Here is a 24,752-nt window from a genome sequence, read left to right as displayed (position 1 = left end):
AGGGCAGGTATTTAACAAGGAACAAGCCCTCAGTCTGTTCCATCATCAACTATTTCCTTTGGAAACAGGAGAAGGAAGGAATCAGACTCTGAGAAAAATATCAGGGATGCGCCACGTGCTTTACCTAAAGCCTCATCACTTGATGCCCCTGGCAATCAGCAGCGGCCCCTCAGGCCTGTCGCCAGCACTGCAGACCATTAAGCATAGCTGGATCCTTCCATGTGACCTTCCCCACCACTGAAACAACTTTAAAAACAAATCCCACCAATTTCCAAACATTCCAGGGGTAGAGGTCCGGGGCAACATTACCAGCCCTGAAGGAGGGCCACTCATTAATATATATATATATATTATATATTATATATATATGCCATTATATTATATATATATTATATATATGCCAAAACCAGCATCTGGCATACAGCAAGGACACAAATATTCACTATTGTATTCCTAATGCCCTCTTGGCCCTATGAGGTCTCCCCCAAAGCCTCACATGGGGGTAGCCCTTTGTGATTCTCCCAAACAAGAGGTATGCGCTCACAGCTCCTGGGTCTACCCTCAGTGAAACTAACCCTACTTAACTGTTCCCATATCTTCCCCACAAGACAGCAAGTTCCAGATTTTCAGCCCCAGTGCCCGTTCCTGACACAGGCATAGTAGTAGATGCTCAATAATCAGTAAAATCATGCAAAGTACAGCGAAGACTGAGTGAAATCAAGTGTCCTGCTCCTCCCCGCCTTTCGTTAACACCAGCCACACCTATAAAGCAAAGTTCTATTTACCGACAAGAAGCTTTCGGCTTCCATTGGACCCATTTCCCCCCCAGAACCTTGCAGAGACCAGCTGCAGAATATACAATTAAACAAGGTAAATGTAAATCTGGTAGAGGAGCTGACAAAGGTTGCTGGTATTTTTATAATTAACGCTCCCGTCACCGTTTGGGTCGGCCTGTCTCACCCTGCAGACCCGTGTCACTGCCGTACACCTGTAACAAGCTTCTGCAAACGTAAGGACCAGTTAGCAGTAATTTCGTCATCTGAGAGGCTGACAGCACCGCCCGAGGTGGCAGGCCAAGATCCAAACCAGCGACACTCCCCCAGGGGGGTCCCCCCCCCCGCGCAGCGCCCGACGCCGGGCCCCAGTGGCAGGCGCTGCCAGGCGCGGGGGTCCGCGGCCGCGCCCGCCGCTCACCCTCCACCGCGTGGTTCACTTCCTGGATGAACAGCTGCAACTTCATCACCAGCGTGGCCGCGTGGCTGTCCGCCTTCCCCGCCGCCGCCTCTTTGGGGCCGGCCCTGAAGGCCGCGTTGATCCACTCCTTCACGTCGAAGTCTTCGGCCAGGAACTTGGAGAAGTCCATGGCCGCGCCGCCTCAGGCCTGTCAGCCAGGCCGTCAGAGCTGGCTCCGGGCGGCCACTCGCAGCAGGAGCCGACGGGCTGGGAGGCGGCACCACGGAATCCTCGGCACCAGCCACTCGCCCCCCGCGGCTCCTCGACCAGCGCCTCCAGGGAGCCGGCTGGAAATGACCCTCGTCGCGCGCCGTAGCTATTCCGGAAGTGGGTGGCCGTTACCATAGAGACTGCCGGCGCGTCCGGGAGCCGAGCTTGGACGAGACGCCGGGGGCTGAGAGCGGCCGGCAGGTGTTGTGAGGCTGGCGCCTCTGCAAACTTACAGCGCTTGAGCACTTAATTATGTACTTATTCTAAATTAGAACGCCTAGTCCTCACTGTCCCATGCGTAGTATTTGAGTTTAACATATCGGAACTTAGTGCTTTTCTGTACATATTGAGGCCACCCTATAGTTTTTGTCTTACTGTCTTCATGCGATGTTTTACGTAGTATTTATTTTTGAATGGTAAACCGAGCTTGCGTTCCTGGGATAGACTCTACTTAGTCATGATGTATGATCTTGTAACCAGATTTGCTTTGCAAAAAATTTGTTGAGTGTTCATCTTCATAGGGGAAGTTAATCTGTAATATTGTCTTTGTGGAAGCTTTCTCTAATTTTCATTTAAGGATAAATAGTGACTTCATAGGCAGGGTTGAGAAATGTTCCTTCCCTACTTTGAGTTTGCAAATTTGGTGCCTTCTTTAAAAATTTGAGGGAATTCAAGGTGAAGCCATCTGGGCCTGACCATTTCTTTGTGGGAAGATTTAAACTTAATTTGGGTTGACTTAATGATACTTTTAGAAGAAAGGGGGTAACTTGATGAATTGGAATGAGGAATGAATGGAATGATTCTTGAGGTGAGTGAGCAGCTGTGGATGGGAGTGCCAAAGTTGAATATGCACCCATTTCCTTCCTTGCTTCATTTATTCTTCCCTATCTAGTATATTAAAGTGGAACCATAGGTTAGAAACCACTCTTCTTTTCTAACACTGGCTTTCAAACTATAACACCATGACAAAAATGCCAGTCCTAATGAGTTGGGGCAAAGGAGGAGCTGGAGGCAGCCTCAGGAAAGGGCAGATTACAAATGTTCTTCACCAGACTTCATGAGCTTTTTGAGTATAAACACTCAACTGCTCTCTATCCTTTTTGATTTCCAGAGTGCTGAAGTGGTCAAATCTGTCTAGGTAAGTTATAGCTGCTTTTTGGAGAGGATTTGCCAGTCTCCTTACGTACGGGACCATAGCCACAAGTTCCACCCACTCTGTGAGACATGCCAATAGCAAGTCAACCCTCCCTTTATGGACCGAATATAGGTGTGTCAGAAGCAAAACTCCCACATGAAGACCACCTGGGCGACCTGTGCCTGAAGAGCTCTTTTCTAGACATGTAGGGAATGTTGTTGGAACTAGAAAGAATAGTTACTAAAAGATTCAGCCCTCTTCTCAGTGCCTCTGGGGCACCTGAATCTGGTTAATACATTTCCCTGCTACCCCATGCGTTAGGAAGTGTGCCAGCCTATCATATCACAGTACAAAGTATAAAAGTTGCTATCAAAGGTATAATATTGTCTGGCAGGTGTGTCTGTCCTATGAGCAGAGCACACATTGACAGGTTCTGGGGGAAATGCCTGGTGATCAGAATCTACTTGCAGTTTCATATCAGGTAACTGGCAGAGAACCAGGTTTGCTAGAAGAATCGGTGGCTTTCTTCTGTGTCTGAAAGCCCTCTCCATATCTACTAGACAGATTCCTAGACCAGCAAGTCCAGACCGGCTAGTACACAGCATCCCTCCATCCACTTGAAAACAGAGTACTGGATTCCTTACACGGTTATACTAACAGCTTAAAATTTGCTTTCTCTTACCCTTCTGTTTTAATCTTCACAGCAGTTGGAATTAGGGGCAGTATAATTTCCATTTTCAAAATGGAAACTGGTCCAAACTAGGCTATACTATGAAGAAATTTGAATACTAGCGAAATTGGTTTTAATTAACCCAAAAAGGAAGGTAGGAACCTTCACAACCCCCTACCCCTCTGCCCTGCACCCAGGTTAACTTTAATTTAAAAAAAAAAAACAAAAACTATTTTAGCCTATACTGGAAGTTTAGGGAGAGAAATGAGGGAATGTCAGTCACAGAAGTCACTAGGACTGTGTGGCAGATAATGCTAATAACCCGACCCTGGGTCTCCCTCACCAGTTTAGAGCCTCCCAGCATGAAGGCAGTTCCCAGTGTCCTTTCAAAGTAGGTGTGTTCCTGTAGCCAAGTCCTGGCCTTCAGGATGTGAGCAGGACTTTCATGTGCTCTTAAAAGAATGGGGTATACTTTACTCCTCCCCTTCTTTTCTACTGGCTGGATCTAGATCTGGTAGCTAGAATTGTAATGGCCACCCTGAACCACTAAGTGTTCTTAAAAAGGGATGGCACGTTGCTACAAGAAGACTGAAGGCTTCTAGCAGCAAGATCAATAGCAGCCCCACTTTTGCTCCCTCGGGGGTTCTTGAATTTGACTCTTGAACCGAATCTCTCCCCTCAAAAGAAAAAGAGATCAAGGTCTCAGAACGTGACCTTATTTGGCAAGTGTCATTGCAGCTGTAACCAGCTGGGATGAGGTCACACTGAAGTAGGGTGAACCCTGAAAACCAGCATGATCAGTAGCTTTCTAAAGGTCTTCTAAGCGTACTGTGTGCAGATACACAGGGAGAATCTACATGACCACAGCAGAGATTGGACTTACTCAGCTGCAAGCCAAAGAATGCCAAAAATGCTGGCAAATTACAAGAATTCTAGAGATTTCAGAAGGGGCATGCCCTTGATCAGACTTCTAGCCTCCAGACTAGCCAGGCAATCCATTTACTCAATTTACAGTAATTTGCTACAGCAGTCCAGGAAGCTAGCAGTGTGTCACCTTTTGTGCAAGCCATGGTTACTTTGGGTTTTTTTTTTTTTTTTTTTCATTTCTTGCTACTTCTAATTTTATCCAACAATAGGAAGTGGTTAAGATTTTGTCAAAAGCATCAAGTATTTTTGCTACCTCTCAATTAGGTTATTGCTATTCTTAGCACATCATTGTTTTCATGAGAAATGTGAAATGCACTGAGTGACAAAATGTGAAATGCACTGCTGTCCAAGTGGTAAGTAAAAACAGGAGGAACCTCAGGTGAGGTGACATGCTGACAATAGCACCTTCATGTGTAGAGTATCTATCAGGTCTGGTATTTGTCTACTTTGTCATATTCTCAACAAAACCTATGAAGGACACTTTTAACAATTAATATAAAAACTGAGCCTCAGAGATTCTAAGTAACTTGCCCAAAATATCACATGGCAAAACTAGAACTTTGCCCCCAAAGCCCGTCCTTGTTCCACTATCCCAAGCAAGGCAGGAGGAAGATGGCTCCCATCAGGCCCACTGGGAAGAGCCCCAGGGAGGGAAGCGGCAGGAACGGTTCAGTATGGCACACTTTCAACACAGAATAGCTGAATCCCTCAGGCCGACTCAGGCTAGGGCCGAAACCAGCTATACGCACAGTTCACACTGACAATGGCAGTGACCGCCAGGCCAGCTACATGATCACATGGGGAAAAGCCACCTGCAGGGCAGCTCATTTGCTCCAACACGCCGAGGACTTCTCCGAGGTCAGGTGAGGGACTAGGATATTGTCTCTTTGTAGGGTAATCGGGCAGGTGCAAAGAATTTCCACTTTCTATAACTTTGAAAAACATTGAGCAGTTTTCTCAGCCTAGAAATTTTACAAAGTGCAGCATGTAAAGAAAACTCATCTGGAATTCTGACAGGACTGCTGTCACATAAGCTTACCAGTATGTGGGATATTTTAAAACTGAGGTCATATAATAAGCCTTTTTTTTAGCCATGGTTCAGGGGCTTTTTTCCTCAACAGACTGTGCAGACTGATCGTTTACAATACTGTCTCCCTTTCTTCCACAATACCCCAAGCCCAGTCTCGTGTGGGTGTGGGGTGGCAGTGCATGCAAGTGGCGATTTTCAGCCTCTTTGCACAGAGATGTGCCTTCTAGATCTACATGTAGTTACCGGAAAACTCGGGAAACCTTTAAGATCATTGGCAGGTTTCCTTGGCTTAGCTGAACAGCAGCTAAAGTGACCACCCCATAACAGGCCGGAGGAGCTGGCCCTTACATTAGGTGAGCGTGGTTGGAGCCTGGGTCCCTCGTAACTGAGAGGCTCATACCAGAAGTGGCTGGGGTTGTTTCTGGCCTTGTGCTTAGACGCCTGTGGCCTTTCCCTGTGAAACACGACGCTGGTTGACTTCGTCAGGAATAAACAGTGAGAGACATAATATGCCTTTTTCTGTATCTGCGGAGATGATCAGATAGTCTTTTTCAGCTATTAATTTGGTTAACTGCATTTCTAGAAGATGCTCAGTACAGTATATCCTTTTAACATGCCACCAGTTTTAAAGTTTATTTTGCCTATATGTTCAAAAACAAAAACGAAGTTACCTGATTCTGGAGTCAAGTTACAAATTTGAGAATGCATGGCTTTGTTTACAGATCTGTCACTCCTGCAGGAAGACAGGACTTTCTGCTATACCCCCAGTGCCTACAACTGTGCCTGGCTCCTGGAAGTTGGTGAATAACTACCTGAACAGCTAGGGGCTGTTTTTTCCGAGATGGGTGAACTGATAATTAGCAGAACAAACAAGGGTCACTTTTAGGACACATACACCTGCCTATCCTGCCCAACTCTACTAAAGCAGACCACCACTGGGGGGTGGGGGGGTTGTCTTCCAGAATACAGAATGTCTAGACACACTCAAGCTCACGTTTGAGTATGAGATAAAAGTCGCCTCTTTCATGTATCGGTCTCACTCACACATGTGGATGCAAATTCTTTGTAGGTAGACCTGCCACCACCATGAGTCAGTCCCTCTTGACTATAAACAGCTACAGAGCCTGGAAAAGCTACACAGAACATTTGAACATCAAACTTATTTTTGATCAAAATGAATCCTAGGTGATTTATGCCACAGGAAGAAACCACCCCATCAATTCATGCTTTATACGTGTTCACATTTGCTTAAAAATTAGCATACCCTGATGCTCTTTTACAGCTCCAGCCCCACCAGCTACATGCAGAGGTTGAAAGATTAGACTGTGAAGATTAGACTGTTACAAAGAGCCTCAAACAGAGCCTTGCAGTTTCTGAGGTAGAATCCTGTCCAGTGAGGTGAGCTGCTCAGACTTTAGTCCATCAGGCCACATCAGCAGACAGCTTTCTTCTCACCAGTGAAACCAAGCTGGACTTGTAAAACATGCACAAGGCACCCAGTACTGAGTAGGTACTAAGTACTAGTTGATAATAAGCCTGAATTTTTTTCTTCAAACCACAAAAGTGACAAATATCCACCTCTTTTCCATCTTTGATCAGCTCCTCGGAGCTTCTCTTCACAGAAGCAGTTCTTAAGCTTTCGCGTCCTTCATGAAGTCTTCCTTACTTCCTCAGTAACTGTAAGTTCCTTGAGGTCTACCAGCTCCAAGTGCAATAGAGTATGCATCTCATACTCATGCAAAACCCCACGAAGTGTACTTGCTACACAGATGTTTATTCAGTGACTTTCTATATTCAGCCATCACATCATTGCTAAGCTCTCTATACCCATGGCATCATAGTTCTCTATCTCAGATCGCAAGGGCGAGCCTGTTAGCTATGACTTAGCAACACAAAGACTGACATGTGTCACAAGTGAATGTTTGTGGAGAAAGATGAGGGTGGAAATGAGGGTCCTGAGCAAGGGCCCCGACAGGCTGCCAAACCCAGGGAACCTGAGGCCCAAGTAACCCCTGGCATCTGCTTTCCCTTGGCCCTGGAGGTCCCTCTATGGGTGACGGAATCTAAGGCACAGTGGTGAAGGACATGACTGGCCCACCAGGGTGGGCCTCTGCTCTGGCAGCAGCACGTGCCCGGGGAACAGCACAAAAACCATTCCGTTTAGATGGCACCGAGCACAGGCAAGCAGCAGGCTCTAATGGAAATGGAGACAAGGTCTTTCTCGGAAGAGAGTATCCCAGGAGATACTCTCCACCCCAAGACCAACCAGGTCCCTTTTAAGGTCCCTGAGAAAAGCAGCCTGGGAGCAAACCAAGACTTTCAAAGGCTGACAAGGCACAGAGTGGATGAATGAGAAGATAACAAATACATGGGTAGGGGAAAAACAACTTTGGCTTGTAAAACCTCCAACTTGAGGGAGGGATATCACTGTCCACCAACATGCAAGAACAGGTATGATTATAGCAGATGGTTATCAAAACTGTTTAGCATTTCCCACACTGTCCACATCCCAACCCTGCTCTATCCTCCCCCCTCACCCAACACACACACACACATAGTCTGCAGAGTATGAGGCTGGCATCCAGAGGCTGAAGTCAGTTTCAACTTGGCACTCTGCACTGAATCATCACTGATGAGTGCCATCCAGAGAGGAGACATCAGCCTGAGCTTGAAAGGCAGAGTCTGTCTTGTGGAGAGCTAGGCCGCACCCAAGGCTGCTGGGTCTGGAAAGTCTCTCACTTCTCCCACTTCACTGAACGGCTGTCCACCCTGGTTGAATGTCAGCTTATACCGTAACCGGATGGGCTCCTGGGCAAAGACATAGATGTTAGATTACTGGGGCATAAAACAGAGACCAGACCAGAGGAAGTCTTTACCCACCCAACTGTCACCAAGGAAAAGCATGTGCGCGTTAACTCCACCCACAGGGCTTTCAACAGCTGCATCCAGAAACACCCTGGGCTAGACACTGTGGACCCAAGCAAGAAGGGAGCCAGGCTTACTACATCCTGGAGGCTTCCCACACGTAGGCATAGCTGGGAGGGATCACAACTCAGAGCCCGCTAAGGAAGATAGGCCTCACTTTTCAGAGGCACAGGGCATTAGGGAGAGTTCATGTCACTGCCTTGGTTCCCAGCTATGACAATGTACAAATCTTGTTTCAATAAACCCCAAAGGAAAACAGACTCTTGCAAAGGACAATCCACCACCACTCCCCACCAAACCAGAAACTACTCCTACCTCCCAAGAGGCCACTAGTGCTCCAGGACCCCTCCCTCCCTGCTATCCAAGACATCAGAACATACTTTGTGTGGATTGTCAAGGAGCAGCATCTGGGAGATCACAGCTGGAGGCATCAAAGGGCTGAAGGCAGGGAGCTTGGAGCTGGATGCGGGCTGCAGTTTCGCTCTCATCGACTGGGGACAAAGCCAACACGTAACTCATCCTAGCAGACAACAGGAACAGGAGAGCTTTCCCTCCGCCTGCTGATGAAAGGGCCCAAAGGCTTCTCCTCACACAGAACGTATCTGAAGTTGTGTGTCCCACGTAGTTTCCAAAAGGCAAGAGGGTGGACACATCTTGGGTTGAATTCTGATTACCTCTTACTAGCCCGATTAATTGTGAGCAAAATATTTAAGCTTTCCGCATCTTGGACTGATAATTTATAAAACAGAGGAGGTAGTGAATACGTGCCCCAGGTTGTTCCCAAGATTAGAGAATACTTTACTTTTGTCTGCCCTGGACCTTGCCCCTCAGGTCATAACTCTTCCCTTTTTCCTGTGATTCTGTTTGATGAGGCTCTAGGGTCTAACTTCTCCTGAAAAGAAGTGACCCGTCTTGGTCAGAGCACCTCCTCTCCCTAAACACAAGTTGTGGGTCCCAAGTATGCAGGTCACGCCAAGGCCCATCTGTGTGCTCTCCTGGGTATCAATATGCATACTCATGCCACTGAGTGATCCTTTTAGGAAAACACAACTCAGGACCAGGTAACCTAATGGCTGCTAGTACCCACTTTCCTGCTTGTGGACAGTCTATGAGGTTAGATTCCCAAGAGGAAAGCAGAGTCAAGAGACAGATCTGTGGTGTCAGTTAAGAACCTGCCAGGACCCAGCCACGTCTGAAGTCAAATATGTAGGAACCCTCAAGTTAGCCAGTAAAATTTTCATTTTGTGTTAAGTTACTTTTGAGTGAAGACTCTGTCCCTTAGCCCTAACAGACAACGTCCCAGCAAAGAACCTGGTGTACAGGCCATAGCCGTTATTGAAAAGCCAGCAGATGCCTTACCTTGGGCACTGCCACTTGAAATGTGATGTCCCAGACGGGCTGGGTGGCCGTGCTCATCATGGTCAGCAGCAACACCTGCACCTCTGGGTGGCCGGGGGCACCAGTCTGGGAAAAGTGGAGCAGAATTCTGAATCCGTTCCGGTCATACACAATAACAGGCGGCAGGCTGCCTGGCAGAGAAGGACCCGAGCACAGAGTTAGCACCACCACAAAGTCCCCGCCAGCCCAGCCTGCAAGAGAAGTGCCTTCGCCGGCAGGCGCCGCAGCTCTCCCACACCACCCTCGCCCACACCCTCAGGCTCCAAGCTGCCTTCTCCCCACCATGCCACACGTGTAAATTTTAACCACATTAACCATATGGTTTGAAACACTGCATGCTTTTGATGAAAAAGATGATTAAAAGAATGTAGAGACGCTACAGAAAGAGGGTATTACAGTCCATAAAGCAAAAAATATCCTAGCTACCCAGAAATAAGTACTGCTAACACATGGGGCTATTCCTGCCTGGCCAGTTGTGTGAGATTACATACACACCCACAGCCTCTTACATTTAATTTTACCTGGCTTATGACCTTTCAAAGGAAATCCTAAGGGATTGTTTTAAATTAGGAGGATGTGATACTAGGAAACTTCACAGGAAAAAAGCTTCATAGGAAAAATAAATAGGAAACCAGCATTCATAAAAAGAGGACTAAAAAGGTAGGACTAGTTGCATTAACTAACACACAGATTCATATAAAACTGCACTCAAGCCCCGTATGTAAAGCAGAGTGCAGAACAGAACTAAAGATGAGACTCCACCATGTTAAGGACATATATTTCAAAATGACTCAGAGAGTAGCAGAAGACTGGCTAATCCTCTGCAAAGGAATCTTAACGAAGATACTTATACCAAACACCTTTTATCAACATTATAAAGTTATAGTTTAAAACAAAGCTGTCTAATATTTAAGAGACTGAAAATAACCATGAGATACAGTGATGAGGGTATGGGGGAGAAGGAAATCTTTCTGGATAGGAATTTGGAAACGCAAATCAAAATTTTAAATTTGTCTACATTCAGTATTTCCATTTTAAAAAATATATCCTACTGAAATAATCAGGAAACTATTTTAAAATGGGTGTTCCAAGATGGCATTGTTTTAAATAGCAAACAAACGGAAACAAATCATCCTTCAGCAGGGACTGAATAATGAATCAAGGTCCATCCACTTAGTGCCATAATATAGAAATTCATTAAAAGTCAAGATTTTGAAGAATAATCAAAAGCATGAACAAAAGCTAAGGGCTTATGATGTAACAGTGAACAAAAGGGAATATAAAGCCACACACACACACACACACACACACACACACACATTGTGGTGTCAGTTTACTGCAAAGCGCGTGTGTGCACATGTGCACATGGGCGAGACAGCACAACATGCATGAAGACGTTACCAGAACTTCTACCCCTGGGTGTAATGGCACAGTGGATTTTAATATTCCACTCTTTGCTAAAACTCCTACACTGGACACGCACACTGGGCTCCAGGGTCCCCTGCAGTCTAACCTCAGCAGTCACAGGAGGGCGCTGTGCCAGAGAAAGCCCAGGCCTCGGTGCTAAGGACCGGGGTTGCTCCCTGCTCACACGCCAGTGGGCTGACTGTGGGCAGCCAGCGGCTTACGTGGGCCTTCAGCTTCCTGTCTCTTTTTAGAGAGGTAATATCCATGTTCTTTTGATAAGGGTCCCTGAAGGATTCTTCATTCTTCCTTTCCTTCTAATTCTACTTCTTCCTAATCATGTCAGGCCTCCCTAAATACATTCCCCTCACAATTGCAGGTGAATGAATATCTATCTATCCCTAAGTAGACTCCAGCTCCAGCAACCGGATTTGTCTGTCCACCAGTATCCTTCATAGTATCAACCCCAGACAGAAAAAACTTAAGAAAGGCATTAGCTAAGAGTCCCATGAAACCACCTCCTACCCTCTGCTCACTCACCACCACCAATCTAAAGCCTGCCCACCCACACCATTCCAGTGTGGACAGAGCTGTGCATCTAACAAATGAAAAAGAGAATGAGAAAAACTACTTACTGGGCTTAACAGATTCCAAAGGGACAAATACTTGAGCCAGAGGTGCATTCTGGGAAGATGAAGAAGCCAGTGGGCCAGCCTCCCAGGACCAACCTGGAGAGGATTTAGTACCTGGTGGCACCTCCTTGGGAAAACTTTTCTGTGAGACATAATTCCTGCAAAGAAATTAAAAATACCAAGACTAGCAAAAATTGTAGACAATTCCAGGAAATCTGATATAAAATATGTACATACAACTATATACTATTTATTCGTATTAGAAGAAAATGACTTTTGATAAATATAACCTCAGGCTCCACAATCACTGTCACCCCACCTGGAGGAAAGTAAGTTCTGTGGGGCAGAGTCTCCAATGGCTGCATCTGTACTGAACAGGTACAAACGCTCTTTATCCTTGTCATCCCTCTCCACAGTCCAGAGTGGTAATATTCACAAGGCGTTTAAGTTGTATTAGGCATCGGGAGTGACCTACATTGGCGTCAGAAGAGCAGTTGCCCCTCAGCATCCACAAGACTGGTTACAGATCCCACTCTGCATCCCCCTCAGGACACAAAAGCTGAGGATACTCAAGTCTCTCATGTGACATGAGAGTATCTGCACATAACCTGTGCTCAAATGCCTGTGTACTTGAAACCACCTCTAGGTTACTTATAATACCTGACTCAATGTAAACAGTTGTTCATCGAGCACTGACAAGACATAATCATCGAAGGTCTCACGATACAGGGTGCAACTTTCAATGCAGAGAAGAGTGAATCCTCCGTGGGATACCCATGAATACGAAGGGCTCACTGCATACAAGAGCTGTGTGTACCTTATATGCAAATACTATGGCATTTTAACGAAGGGAGACTTGAGCATCCTGGGATTTTTGGTATCCCTGGGAAAGGTCCCAGAACCAAGCCCCTGAGGATACTGACACACACTATTAGGACCGATGTCAGTTTACCTATAACATGAGAATAAACCTTGTTATCTACCTCACAGGATTGTTGTAAGAAACCCTAGAGAAAATGTATGAAAACGCATAGTTGAGTTGTACACGTGACAAGGCCCATCCAGAGCTGCTGTTACTTTCATGGCTACTAACGCTGCAGTGTCCGTCGGTCCCTAAGAAGCAGCTCAGCCACTGAAGTTCCCATATGTGACAACGAGTGAGGCGGGTAACACAAACCCCACTGCCCCTTCCATTCATGCTTCTTTCGGATTTTGTCCATTTGGAATTCAGGTCGAATTCCAGACAGAGTAACCCATATAAATGAGAATGTGTACTGGCCTGTTCAGTGGCTGGGGGGGCGAAATGGACAGACCCCTACGGCTGCACCCAAAGCACATCCCACCCACACCATGGACCGAGCTCTACCAGGGACCATTTAGGGAACAAACTGCTTCGCCCTTTCCAATGACAAAGAAGCAGGACTGGTGAAAATGTGTTATAGGCACACACCAGAGCACCCTTCAGCCTAAGAAATCTGTATGACAAAAACAGTCCTGAGTGCGTCCAAATGGTAACCATGTAAATATCCAAAAGAGGGAAATGATCAAACTAATGAAGCTGTTAAAAAGAATGAATCAAATTTATATAAACAGATGTAGAAGTATGTCTACTGTGATGTGAAAAAAGCCACAGTGAAGTATGGTTGTAAACTGTGGTCCCATTGGTGGAGAGTAAGCCACAGTAACATCACTACGTGTACAGAAAAATAAACAAATGAAGGAACACGTTTTACTCAAATGGCAGTTGAGACCAAATTTTCCTATTATCTGTTCTCTAGGATCTGTTCATTGTAACCAAGGCAGAAAAAAACACAATCAAGACTCAAAACATCATCACCACTGCAGCTGCTCCCTAAATAACCCCATCTTCGGAGGTCCTCTCAAAGAGTGTGTTTCCCTGTGACTCAGGATGGGGAATAATGGCAAAGCGGGGAGCCCAGCTGGCACTTTCAGTAAGCAGCAACAGTCTGTTTGTGCAGGCTCGAGGCCTCCTGCCTGGTCCTTGAGCAGCAGCAGTGACTGCATCAGTAGCCACACGCTCCCCCGCCACCTGCCCAGACTCACAGTGGGGCTGGACACGGCTCCGGGGAGAGGAGATCCAGTAAGTTCCTCTCCGCAGAAGAGCGCTCGACACCATCACCTTGCAGGGGACTGGCAGTGGGATTCTTTTCCTTGCAAAAATTCTGCGCAGCAACCTGTCAAACCAGGAAAAGGATAAAGTCAGGCCACAATATAAAGGCCACAGACCTTGTGCACATGGCTCTCCCGACCCACCCAAGTCCCTGGAGCCTAGACGCTACATGTCCCGGGCAGGGGGAGGAGGAAAGGTAAGGAGATAGATCCTCAGGCTGAAGAGGACGGCATCTCAGGAGAAGTAAAGCCCCTCTGGGACTGAAGCCAGACGGAGGAGGAGAGCACGGCACCCTGGACCTCTAAGTCCATGAACACCACCAGCCCATGTGGCAGCACCTCGCCCAACAGGCAGGGCTGCCCTCGGCCAACAGGATGAGAAGCACCCCTTCCTCTCTGGCCCCAGAGCTTTCTTACCTTGCTGGTAAGTGGAGCATCACTGATTCCTGTAAGGAAGGAGCAAAGAGACATGAACACCAGTAACCCTCCCTGACACAGGTTAGACTTGCATACCAAGACAGACCTCACTACCAAATAGAGAGCTGAGATAAATCAAAATGAAGTAATTCAACTCATCCATCACAAATCCAAGACTAAGAGGACCCTCTGAAGTGCCCACCTGACTCCCTCAGGCAGGTAAAGTCACCCCAGCAGAACTAGCTGGCTGCTCTCCCTGGCACTCAGGACCACTCTCTGCTTGTTCCTCCTCTACAGCCACACTCACCTAAGGCTGCCAGGTCTTGGTGAAGTAAAGATGGTGCTACGGTCCCAGACTGCTCAGACCCACTGTCCATATCCAAGTCAATCAGTGGGCAGTTCTTCATGGAGCCCACTGGATTCTGAAAGACTAGAAAGCAGGGTTAAGTTAAAAAGTTCAAATGAGAGCAAAGCCTCTACTTCCCATAAAGTCATCCCAAAGACAACACACATCATCCCACTCTCAAAGCAGCCAAAAAAACCATCTATCTCAGCTCAGGGTCTTGAAGGACCTGGAATCTGAGGTAGCCAGGTGACTTCTTCCCTGCTCTGGCAACCTGAATCTGCTCCAATGGTCCAGTCTACCTGGACAACAGCAGAGCTGATCTCTCCAACTCCAATGTCTTTTGAGGTTTCTAACCATACTCAGAATTCCTTGGAAAGCTTGATAAAATGCAGATCCCTAAGCCCAGCTCCAAGCAGTCCTGATTCAGAAGGCTGGGCCAGAAGCCTAAGAATTTTCATTTTAGCTCATATTCCAGGAGATTCTGATGCAGCCCATCTGGCACTAAAAGCCACTAAGCGTCGTCATGTTTTAGGCCCCTTGTCCTCAAAGGTAAGGACCTACAAGAAGCAGAATCCAGCCGGGTGCGATAGACCATCTGCTTCTGTTTACAGCCCGAGCTGGGGTCCAGCTGGCAGTCAGCTCACAATAGCACAGAAGGCAGAGAGAGGCTAGCTCTCCAGAACCAGTTCTCACAGAGAGGGAAAAGGAGGCAAATTCTCTCACTTCTACACCACAGCCCGGAATATTCTGAGCTTCCATTTCTTTTCTGAGACCACTCCAAAATAAATGGCAGGGAGAGACTCTCTGCACATACCTCTGGAGACAGGTATGTCTCCTACTGAACTGGCCACGGTGCTCCCAAAGATGACACGGCCCTCCATCACCTGTTTGTATAGCAGGACTCCTTGGGTGAGGAGGTCATTTGCTTGGAGAATCTCCGCTGAAAACAAGAGAGAAGTTAGCCACTAGCAATCTTTTAGGTTCTTTTTGAAGCCATTCTACAAAGCAGCCGCCAACTGGCTCTGCCAAGTTCGATATATCAGGCCCATCCCCAGACTTGTCACTCAGCCCCTGAACCCCAACACTCAGCTCACCCAAGGTAAGAGGAAGCAATTTTTTCTTTTCTGTGCCCACACTGTCCAATGCGACAGCCAACAATTGAAATGTGAGTCCTTCACTTGAGGAACTAGAGCCTTACCTAATTCCAATTAAAGTGAAAACCTTAGCTTTTTCGTCAAAATAGATGCAAATATAGAAAATTTTGGGTAATTAACTTATTGGAAAGTTATTAAAAATATAAGAACAAACTGGTTACATGAACCTACTTGTTTTTTCACCTGTAAATTCTATAAAATCTAAATACAGATCAAGTATTCTCAATGAAAATTTGGCACCCAAATTGAAATGTTCTGTAAGATACACACTGGATTTCAAAAACTTCAACAGCACCTCTTGATTTACTGCAAAAAAAAATCTCTCCTAGGAGAGAGTGAAAGATCAACTGGGCAAGAGTCAATTTACCACACAGCAAGCCAGAGTGGGGAAGATTACTTCTCAAAAGACTGCTTCTCAGTTTATGTCTATCAGTTTCTCAACTGTGGATGGAGGCTGCGAATGGAGAGTAAGGGTTAAATTCACCAGGTAAAGTGTTTTATTTGGATGCTTAAATTTTTTTATTTGATTAACTTTGACTTCACTGCAATCTGAGAAAATATGGGTTTCAATAATAATTACATCACAGGGCCCTCCCTGGTGGCACAACGGGGTAAAGCGCAGCACTGTGAAGCTGGCCACAGCCACTGCAGCACGAGTTTAATCCCCAGCCAGGGAGGTGACCCACATGGCGCAGCACACCTCTCCTGTCTCCCCACTGTTATTCTGTCTCTGGTGAATCCTCTCACGCACACACCCCCACACACACACCTCTGGCCTGTACCCCAGTTCTGTATGCATATATAAATAATTCTTTAAAAAAATTAACACCAAAAACAAATATACGAAAGACATGTTTCTCATTCAAGAAAATATAAAAGGTGGAGGAAGAGCAGTAGGGAGCAGGGACCTAGTCACTGGAAGAGACTTAAGAAATATCAACCAGTTGGGGCCCTCCCTGGTTGTGCAACGAGTTAAAGCACAGCACTGAGAAGCTAAAGCCACTTCAGCATGAGTTCGATCCCTGCCCCAGAGGTGACCACGTGGCGCGGCAGACCTCTCCTGACCCTCACGCTGCTTCCCTCAGCAGTGTACTTTGTCATCTGCCTGTTCTGCTCCCCACTCTGTCTCTGGTGAATCCTCTCATCACCCCTGCACCTCTGGCCTATACCCCAGCTCTTTTTTTAAAAAAAGAAAGAAAGAAATATCAACCAATTATTAAGTATGGCTTTTCTTTTTGAGACCAATTTCAAAGGAACTGTGAAAAATTAAATGAAAGGGTTAACAAGAGATGGTTAGAGAGAGAAATGATCTTAGAAATCTGAACACTATTTGATCACTTGAAAAATGTTTAGAATTTGCTTCAGAATAGAATGGAGGGTTGGGGGAGTGGCAGGGAGCGCCTCAGAGAAAGCAAGATCAAACCTCGGCCACAAGCTGGTTAACTCCCAACAATACATGAGGAACATGCCGGATTAATCCTACTTTCACCCTCTGTTCTGAGAACTTTCCACAATAAAAAGTTCAAGATGTAACACCTGTGCACAGGTTTTAAAGTCCCCCGGTGTCTCCGCTTGTCACCTGCCTGCCTCTTTCAGGCCCCCTCACCCCAAAGGTGTGTAAGTGGTGAGTGAGAGGCACTGCTTGAGCTGTTCCTTATGCTGCCACAGATGGTCAGCTTCTTCACGCCTCCATGATTCTTCTTTCCTTCCTTCCTTCGTGCTCCCTCACATCCAAATCACACAGTAAGTTTCAGCCCCTTTGTATGTTTTCAAACCTGATGCTGATGTCTTAAGCCTGGATTCTTCCAGAAGTTACTCTAACAACTCAGGCATGCCCTTCCCAAGCCTAACTTCTGACTCCTTTCTGGCCCCGCAGTGGCACATCGGGAAGCTCGGTGGCTTCTCTGCACACTGAGTGTGTTTCTGCCGACAGAAGACAGTTACCGAGTGCGTCGTCATCGTCGGTGGTGTCACTCGCCAGCCGGAACAGGGTGGGCCGCAGCTTCTCGCACCTCTCGTACACCGCCTAGGGAAAGACTTGGTTTCACCACACACTGCAAACAGCACAGCAGGGCCTGGTGTTTCCGGGGTGCTCCCTAGTCTGTCCAAACCCGTCTGAAGTAACACGGCAGTCTCAGAAAACACTCGGGCTACAAATGTACAAGTTTTATAAGCAAAAAAAGGTTTAAACAGTCGACAAAGACAGATGAAAGAATCTATTGTCTCACTGCCCAAGCCCCGCATGGAACAGCTTAACAGAAAGACCCCACATGGAAGCGTAGTACTTCCTGCTTCATGACCACCATCCAAACACCCCCCCCCAACTTTTCCTCATGCTAGTGTCCCCTCTCCAACACTGCCTAGACACCCAGCGCCGAGCCTCATCCCCCTCAATAACAACAAAGAAACGGCATTGTGCTCACGCCGGAGGAGTGCTCTGGACAACTTCCACCTCCATATATGCTGAGGAAGAGCTAAGGCCTCCAGATATCTTAGTTTCCTTCCTCGCAAGGGAGTAAAAGTAATGAATCTAACACCCCACGCCCCCAAACAGGCTAGTGAAAAGACACAGCTGCTGGGTGAGTCTGGGAGAGGCGCCAGAAAGGGTCCCTTCCTCTCACTTTGCTCCTGAGCCAGTAAGGACACCTGGCTCTACTCCTGCCTGCCATAAACAGAAGAGGTCCCGGGGGACAGCGTGTGCCAGCACTGCCTCTGGTGGGAGGTAAGCCTGCCGGACTCGACAAGACGGTGCTAGCCAGCCACTTGCCAATGTCTACTTGCCACATTTCCCAAGTCATTTTGGTCTGTGTAAAGAGGAAGTTTTGTTTCCCGCTGCATGGCTCCCACCTGGGAGCTGGCTACCATCCTGGCTGGGGAACATCTGTGCTGTTTGAAAGTCAAATACGCCAATATTCCTGAAGCACCCTGGCGCTATCTCACTGTGTGAGGTCGGCTGAGGAGTGTCCACCTGGCCCAAGCCCACCAACTCTGCTGACTCCTGCTGCACACCCACAAAGGAAGGCCAGGGTGTTCCACTCTCTAATATTACCCAATCCGTGCGCAGCTAAATGACCCGTGTAGATACATAAGCCAAGCAGAGATTCTCTCAGGGGGTTAAAATTAAGAAAGAGGCTAGTTTGTTTCTGCTGACCCTGTGAAATGGAAGGACAGGTAAATTAAAGAGCCAGGTGAAGGCTATCTTATGCAGAAGCATAAAAGCTGGAATGAGGCAGGGTGGGAAGGTGGGGAGGTGAAGGGGGAAAAGAGACAGAGAGGACAGGGGTTCAGCCTGGAGAGAGGCAGAGTGCAAGGAGAAACTGACACAATGGCCTCTGGGCATCCACCCGGCAGGTGGTGGCTTCTTCCTGTGACACTGAAAGCAGCATCAACAGATAAGTTACACTTCCGAATTTAAACTTTCGCTCCAAAGTCACTGTCAAGACAGTGAAAAGACAATAACCCAAAGCACGGGAGAAAGCTAGCTGACAAGAGACTTGTATCTAGAATAGGTAAAGAACTCTTACAACTGAGAAGCAGAGAGAATCAAATAAAAAACAGGCAAGGGATCTGAACAGTCATTGCTCCTAAGACGACGTGCAAGTGGCGAGTAAGCACATGAGAGAAAGCACAGCGCAAGCCAGCTAAGGACAACCTAAGCCGGAGCCTCCCCTGACCACCCACGGAATGGCCACTCTCTAGAAGACAGAAAAAACCAAGTTTGCAGGATGTGGAGAACTGGGCCCTCACACACTGACGGCATAATTATTTGTCAAAGAGTTTCCTCAGAAAGGCAACAGAGTTACCATAGAACCCAGCAACTCCACTTGTGGGTATGTACCCAAGGAATGAAAACTGACTCTGCCACAACTGAGGGAGAAGCCCTGCAGTGTGGAAAGACAAACGGGCGTAACACCTCACCAATGGATCTCAAAACGCACATCTCACATCTGTATGTAACACAGACATTCAGACTTCATTCACCACATCAAAGGGCAGAAACGAGCGCAACGGGAGAGACGTGTGGGCGGCCACACCAGGTGCCACGGGCCGTGGAAGGAGAGAGGCGATGCGTACCAGGTGGATGAAGCCTGAAGACACTGTGTAAGAGAAAGCCAGACTCAAAGGCCCTGTGTTGTTAGTTCCATTTACATAAAACACCCAAACAGGCAAATCCACAGAGAAAATAGATTAAGGTTGGCAGAGGCGATGGGGGAAAGAGTGGGGAGAGGAGAGTGACTGGATTTCTTTTAGGGGTGCTCAACGTGTTCAAGTCAGACAGCAGAGGTGGTTGCTTTTCTGGTGTATGTATTCTGGATAAAGCAGTCACAAAAATGAAAAAAGACCTCTGAGGTTTAAGAGGTAGAGAAGGCGGACCTCTCGCCTCTGCTGGCTGCAGCCTAAGATGACACAACTCCTTCGGAAATAGTCTGGCAGGTTCTTAAAAAGTGAACTATAGACTTCACTCGTGACCTGAGCATTTCTCCAAGAGGAATGAGGGTGTGTGTCCCGACGGAGCCCGTACATAGCTCACGGCGGCTTGCTCATCATTCCCCAAGCTGGCAACAGCCCAAGCACACCTGAGCTGCTGGCAGGCATGTGCCGTGCGCGGGCACAACAGGCACTGCTCGGCAGAACATGGGCTCTCCACCTGGCAACGCGGGGGGCGGGGAGTGGGGAGACGGGCCAGAGAAGGAAAGGAGGCGCACACTGTGCCGCAGATACCCCAAGTGTGAAACTGGGAAATACAAGCCCATGAGAACGGAGAGCAAGTCAGGGGCTGGCTTGGCGATGGGCAGAGAGATGAAACGGAGGGCGGACATCTGGCGGTGAGTGACAAGGTTGCTGCCTCGACGGTGGCGACAGCCTCGTGAACATGCACACGTCAAACTTCAGCAGATGCACTTTAAATGCACGCAGCGCCTGCAAAGTCACTCACACCGGGTTCACGGTAGCGTACCTGCAGCGCCTCCTGGTCCGGGGGCGCCTGCCCGGGCCTGCGGGACGCGCTCAGCATCTCCCGCAGCACCTTCACATGGCTGCGCACTTCCTCCACAGCACTGGCCCTCTTGGACACCTTCTCTGACTTTTCTTGTTCCTTTGGAAAAAGGGAAGGATGGGTGGAGAAAGGCCTGAAGAGCTCAGAGGTCACGAAGCGTGTGAAGAGTTCGGGGAAGGACCATGCAGAGGGGGGTCTGGGGGGGCTGCCAACTCGTACCCCAGCCTCAATCTCCCTGAAAAACAGATTGCCAGACCTGGACTTTGTCCACACCAATACCCATCATGGGACAGAAGCTGGCGTGGATGAAGTGCTTTGAGCTCCTAGACGTACAGTTTCTGTTGCAGTCACCACCGAGCTGCCGCCAAAGGGCAGCATGACCACGCCCCAGTGCAGGGCTCCCTCCAGGTGCTGCCCGCCCCCCACCCCTACCCCAAGCACATCTCGGCCATCGTGCAGCCCTGCCAAAGGCCGGTTCAGAAAGGCCCACTGGAAAAACGCCCACCTCCTTCACCAAAGTCTTGATCAGCTGGTTCGCGGCCTGAAGATCCTCAGGGTGGTTGCTCTTCAGAAGCCTGGTCAGAAGCTGAGGGTAACGAGAGGAGCAGAGAGCTGAATCCTCCATCAAATGGCCCAAGCAGCAGCGGCCCAGCAGGAGAATCAACACTAATAATCAACAGCTCGCGTATGTTACATCAATCATCCCACCAACAAACGCTCACAGGGCACTACGATGTCGGTGTGATAACTCTCCCGTAACCACTAGGTAGGGAGGTGAGGATTATATCCCCCAGGGCACATTTAGTAAAGTCTGGAGACCATTTTTTTGGGGTGTCACAACTGTCTAGACACCAGGCCAACTCACTCCTAAGGACTGCTCCAGAGAGAACTCACCAACCTACTTCCCCACACTCCCCACTGTGGCTCAGACCCAGGGGCATTTTGGGAGAGGCTCCAAAAGGAGAGGTCTGATCAGACTTCAGGTCAGGGAGCTGTTCCTTACCTTTGACTTTTCTTCATCAGCATCAAAGATGGAGCTCTTGGGCCAGGGAGAAGGTGGAGGCAAGATTTTATCCATGGGTAGTTTAGGGTCTTGCTTTATGATACCTACAACACACAATTCATGAGATTAGGACACTGATGTGGGTACTTGCTGGTGTCAGCAGGATGCAGTCTAAAGTCCAGAAACCCTGCTTCCTGAGCCTACAGGAAAACACCATCAGCAACCTTAAAGGAATTCACTCAGGAGTGAACCGGCCCCAAGGGAACCCAAGGAGCCAGCCAAAGACAGGGAATCAGAGCTAACGAGGCGGAGCCAGCTCAAGAGCTGGCGATCTCTGAGCCTCATGCCATGAAAACACTGCTCATTTCATGCAGGTGTGTAACCAGGACGCTCAAGTGCTGTTGGATTCCTGACAGTCCTAGAAACATTAAGTGAGCACCTGTGACGGGGAACATAAGCCAGGTTCCCTCCCCTAGACAGGCCCCTGGACAAGGGACACAGACAGCAAGAGGGTCACTCCAACCCTGGCAGCACTGGCCAATAAACACTGGCACACACATCTCTTCTTGAATCCATCATGATGCTGAGATCACAGGACAGCAACCAATTGACCTGAAATCTAAGGGGAAAGAGGGCCTCTATGGAGAGGCAACACCTTATAAATTCAGCTAGCCAGCACCTCCTGTGGAATCAGAGCCTCGCTGGGGTACAGGACAAAAGACCCAAAGCTGAGAGTGGAACAGATTGTGAGGGAAAAAACAAAAAACCTCTATCAGTCCCACCTGAAATATGAGCTAACACAAGCAGTTAGAAAGCTATATAGTGAGGATAACCTCAGTGGAACCATCTCAAAATCAGCCTGGCTCCTGTCCACCAGACGGAAATGTCTGCCCATTCCAGGGGTTAAAATGATCTGCCTGTCACTACTGTCCTCGAGAACTCGGAAAGCACAGTGGAAGCACACGGGCAGCGGCGGACCAGACCTTGTTTCTTCAGCATCTGATAAGCATCTCGAATCTTGATATCTTCTGGAAACCAGACTGTCCAACTGAAAAGTATTTCAATGATTCTTCCTTTAACTTTTTCTGTGGTCCAGGACCCGAGGTACTGAAAATTAAATGAAAGGAGAATTACAGTGCAGGAAGGGCCCTGGCAGAGCATAGCTGTGCGGCCCAGAGATGAGCTGCCCCAGGTTGGTTAAGAGCTGAGGCACAACTAGAGGCCAACTTTTCTGACACCCAACCCCAGGCTCCAAGTTTCAAGGAGTCAACCCCTAAAGCTTTTTTTTCCCTTAAAGCCCACCAGCCCATGGGGGAGACTCATTTTTTGACTAGAGCAAGTTCAGAATAATAAAATATATATTTGGTCTTCAGGCCCTTATCAGGCACTGGTTCTCAAATACCTTTGCAATTATCCAAGTAACAGGAATGTCTTTTGTTATTCACAGCCTCCCTCCTCCCTCTGGACCTCCTCAGCCTCAAAAGAGGGGCTGGTCACTCCTGAAAGACCAGTCACAGGTCAGAGGACCACAACAGTGAGACTCGTCCAGACCCCAGGAGGGGAGGGGCTAGAGACAATGAGCAGCGTGCCCTGGGCCAAGGAGAAGACAGCAGCCTGCAGGAACAGATGGACACATGGCAACGATTTTATCTTCATGCCTACAGAGGACTCCAGATAAGAACTTTCAAATAGTGGGTTCAGGAGGCTTCCTGCCTACACACGGATGTGCTGGGAGGGTGCCCAGGTGGCACAGGAGAGGATACAGATGCTCTGGCCCTCTCTGACCCCAGGACTCTGTGCTGTCGCTCTCCGTTTATATCTCTTATAAAGGATGAAAGTACAGTGCTTTCTTATGTTCTGTGAGTCTTTCTAATGAGCTACAGAATCTGGGTGGAGGTCATGGGAACCCCCAAGTTTGTAACTGACTGGGCAAAAGTGCAAGTAGCTGGGGGATGCCTGAGACTCGTGGTTAGGGCCTGGAGGAAGTGTAGTCTAGGTAGGACTGAGTCCCTAAATATAGAGTCTTTGTTAATTCTGGGGAGATGGTGTGAGAACTGAAATGAATTACATCAGAGGACACATAGCTGGAATAAGAGAACTGCTGTTGAGATGCAGCAAGGAAGGGCCCATCAACGGGGCTTCCTGAAACAGGTCAGGAAGAAAGCTGCAGGGGACAAGGAGAAGTGATGTGAACCCTAAAGGCACACTAGGTTCTCTCTTGCCATCTCTACCAGGAAAACAGTGCCCACAAGCTGGGGATTCCCGCTCACAAGGCCATCTTGAAAGGGAGAACTGGAGAACGCTAACAATGCAAGGGCGGGGGCCAGCTCACGAGCCCAACAGTCACCCTGGGCCCTGGCAAGGCCCGTCTCTCTCAGCACTCAGACGGAGCCAGGCGGCAGGGCCTGTGCACGTGCGGGCCAGCCTGTGGACTGAGGAAAATAGGGGAGCTTGCAGTTGGGGACAGGTGAGTACCGTGAGCAGGGTTGGTCCCGGGCACTCACCTTTGGGGACAACACTTTGATCAGCTCATTCAGGAAGCGGAACTTGGCCACCTCGCTGTGGAACTTCTCTCCACAGTGGTTCACACATGTCTCCAGCACCTGCATAGATGCAGGACCCCATGAGCAGAAAACGCATGGGCTCCACGGCTCACCTCAAATCCGTTGAGCATCTACTGGAACTATGGCTGGTGTTTCTTCGGGACTTTGAAGACATGAAGTTTTAGAAAAAGGGTGACATTTTCAGATTAAGAAAAATGCCACCTGCTTGATCTTGCTGTATCTGTCAACCAGGAAATAGCACAGTGTGCTATGTACCCGGAGGCCACCCCCCTTCTAAGGAGACCCTTGGGACACCGTGTTCACTTCCTCCTCCAAGGCAGCAATTTGAGACCCAGCATTCAAGAACTGCTGTGCCGGGGCCCCACGGCACTCAGTGGCAGGCTGGCTGTGACACGTTTGCTTTGGTCCACGCTGCTGTTTCACAAGTCACAAGTCACCGACACTAAAAATTCAGAGGCTGCATGTCAAAATCTGGATTTCTGGTTTCTCTTAATAAAAAGGAAGTTGTAGCACAAATGTTGGCGAGGATGTGGAGAAAAAGGAACTCTTCTGCACTGCTGGTGGGAATGCAAACTAGT

At 48.2% G+C, this 24,752-nt stretch overlaps 2 protein-coding genes across 3 annotated transcripts in view; both read right to left on the bottom strand.

The window, feature by feature from the left end:
* COG7 (component of oligomeric golgi complex 7) overlaps positions 1-1,529 on the bottom strand; it is a 40,846-nt gene extending 39,317 nt beyond the window's left edge. Inside the window, exon 1 of one of the 2 annotated variants that reach the window (XM_004691716.2) lies at positions 1,195-1,529. In XM_004691716.2, the coding sequence (XP_004691773.1) occupies positions 1,195-1,363 (169 nt within the window). In that variant the 5' untranslated portion in view covers positions 1,364-1,529. Of the gene's footprint in view, positions 1-960; positions 1,041-1,194 lie in introns of those variants that run through there. The other variant, XM_012731993.1, reaches the window with a different exon arrangement.
* Positions 1,530-5,825: 4,296 nt separating this feature from the next.
* GGA2 (golgi-associated, gamma adaptin ear containing, ARF binding protein 2) overlaps positions 5,826-24,752 on the bottom strand; it is a 20,870-nt gene continuing 1,943 nt past the window's right edge. Inside the window, exons 4-17 of the mRNA XM_004691715.2 lie at positions 24,115-24,213; positions 22,594-22,717; positions 21,611-21,714; positions 21,113-21,193; positions 20,569-20,706; positions 17,556-17,637; positions 15,272-15,397; positions 14,419-14,541; positions 14,112-14,140; positions 13,629-13,759; positions 11,568-11,722; positions 9,490-9,659; positions 8,511-8,621; positions 5,826-8,013 (exon numbers count right to left, since the gene is read on the bottom strand). Of these exons, the coding sequence (XP_004691772.1) occupies positions 7,903-8,013; positions 8,511-8,621; positions 9,490-9,659; positions 11,568-11,722; positions 13,629-13,759; positions 14,112-14,140; positions 14,419-14,541; positions 15,272-15,397; positions 17,556-17,637; positions 20,569-20,706; positions 21,113-21,193; positions 21,611-21,714; positions 22,594-22,717; positions 24,115-24,213 (1,584 nt within the window). The 3' untranslated portion in view covers positions 5,826-7,902. The remainder of the gene's footprint in view (positions 8,014-8,510; positions 8,622-9,489; positions 9,660-11,567; positions 11,723-13,628; positions 13,760-14,111; positions 14,141-14,418; positions 14,542-15,271; positions 15,398-17,555; positions 17,638-20,568; positions 20,707-21,112; positions 21,194-21,610; positions 21,715-22,593; positions 22,718-24,114; positions 24,214-24,752) is intronic.

This window comes from Condylura cristata, unplaced genomic scaffold, assembly GCF_000260355.1.
Source record: "Condylura cristata isolate star-nosed mole 26May11 unplaced genomic scaffold, ConCri1.0 scaffold00032, whole genome shotgun sequence".
Lineage (NCBI taxonomy): Eukaryota > Metazoa > Chordata > Mammalia > Eulipotyphla > Talpidae > Condylura > Condylura cristata.
The sequence above is the reverse complement of the archived record's forward strand: the minus strand, read 5'-3'. Positions and strand labels throughout refer to the sequence as shown.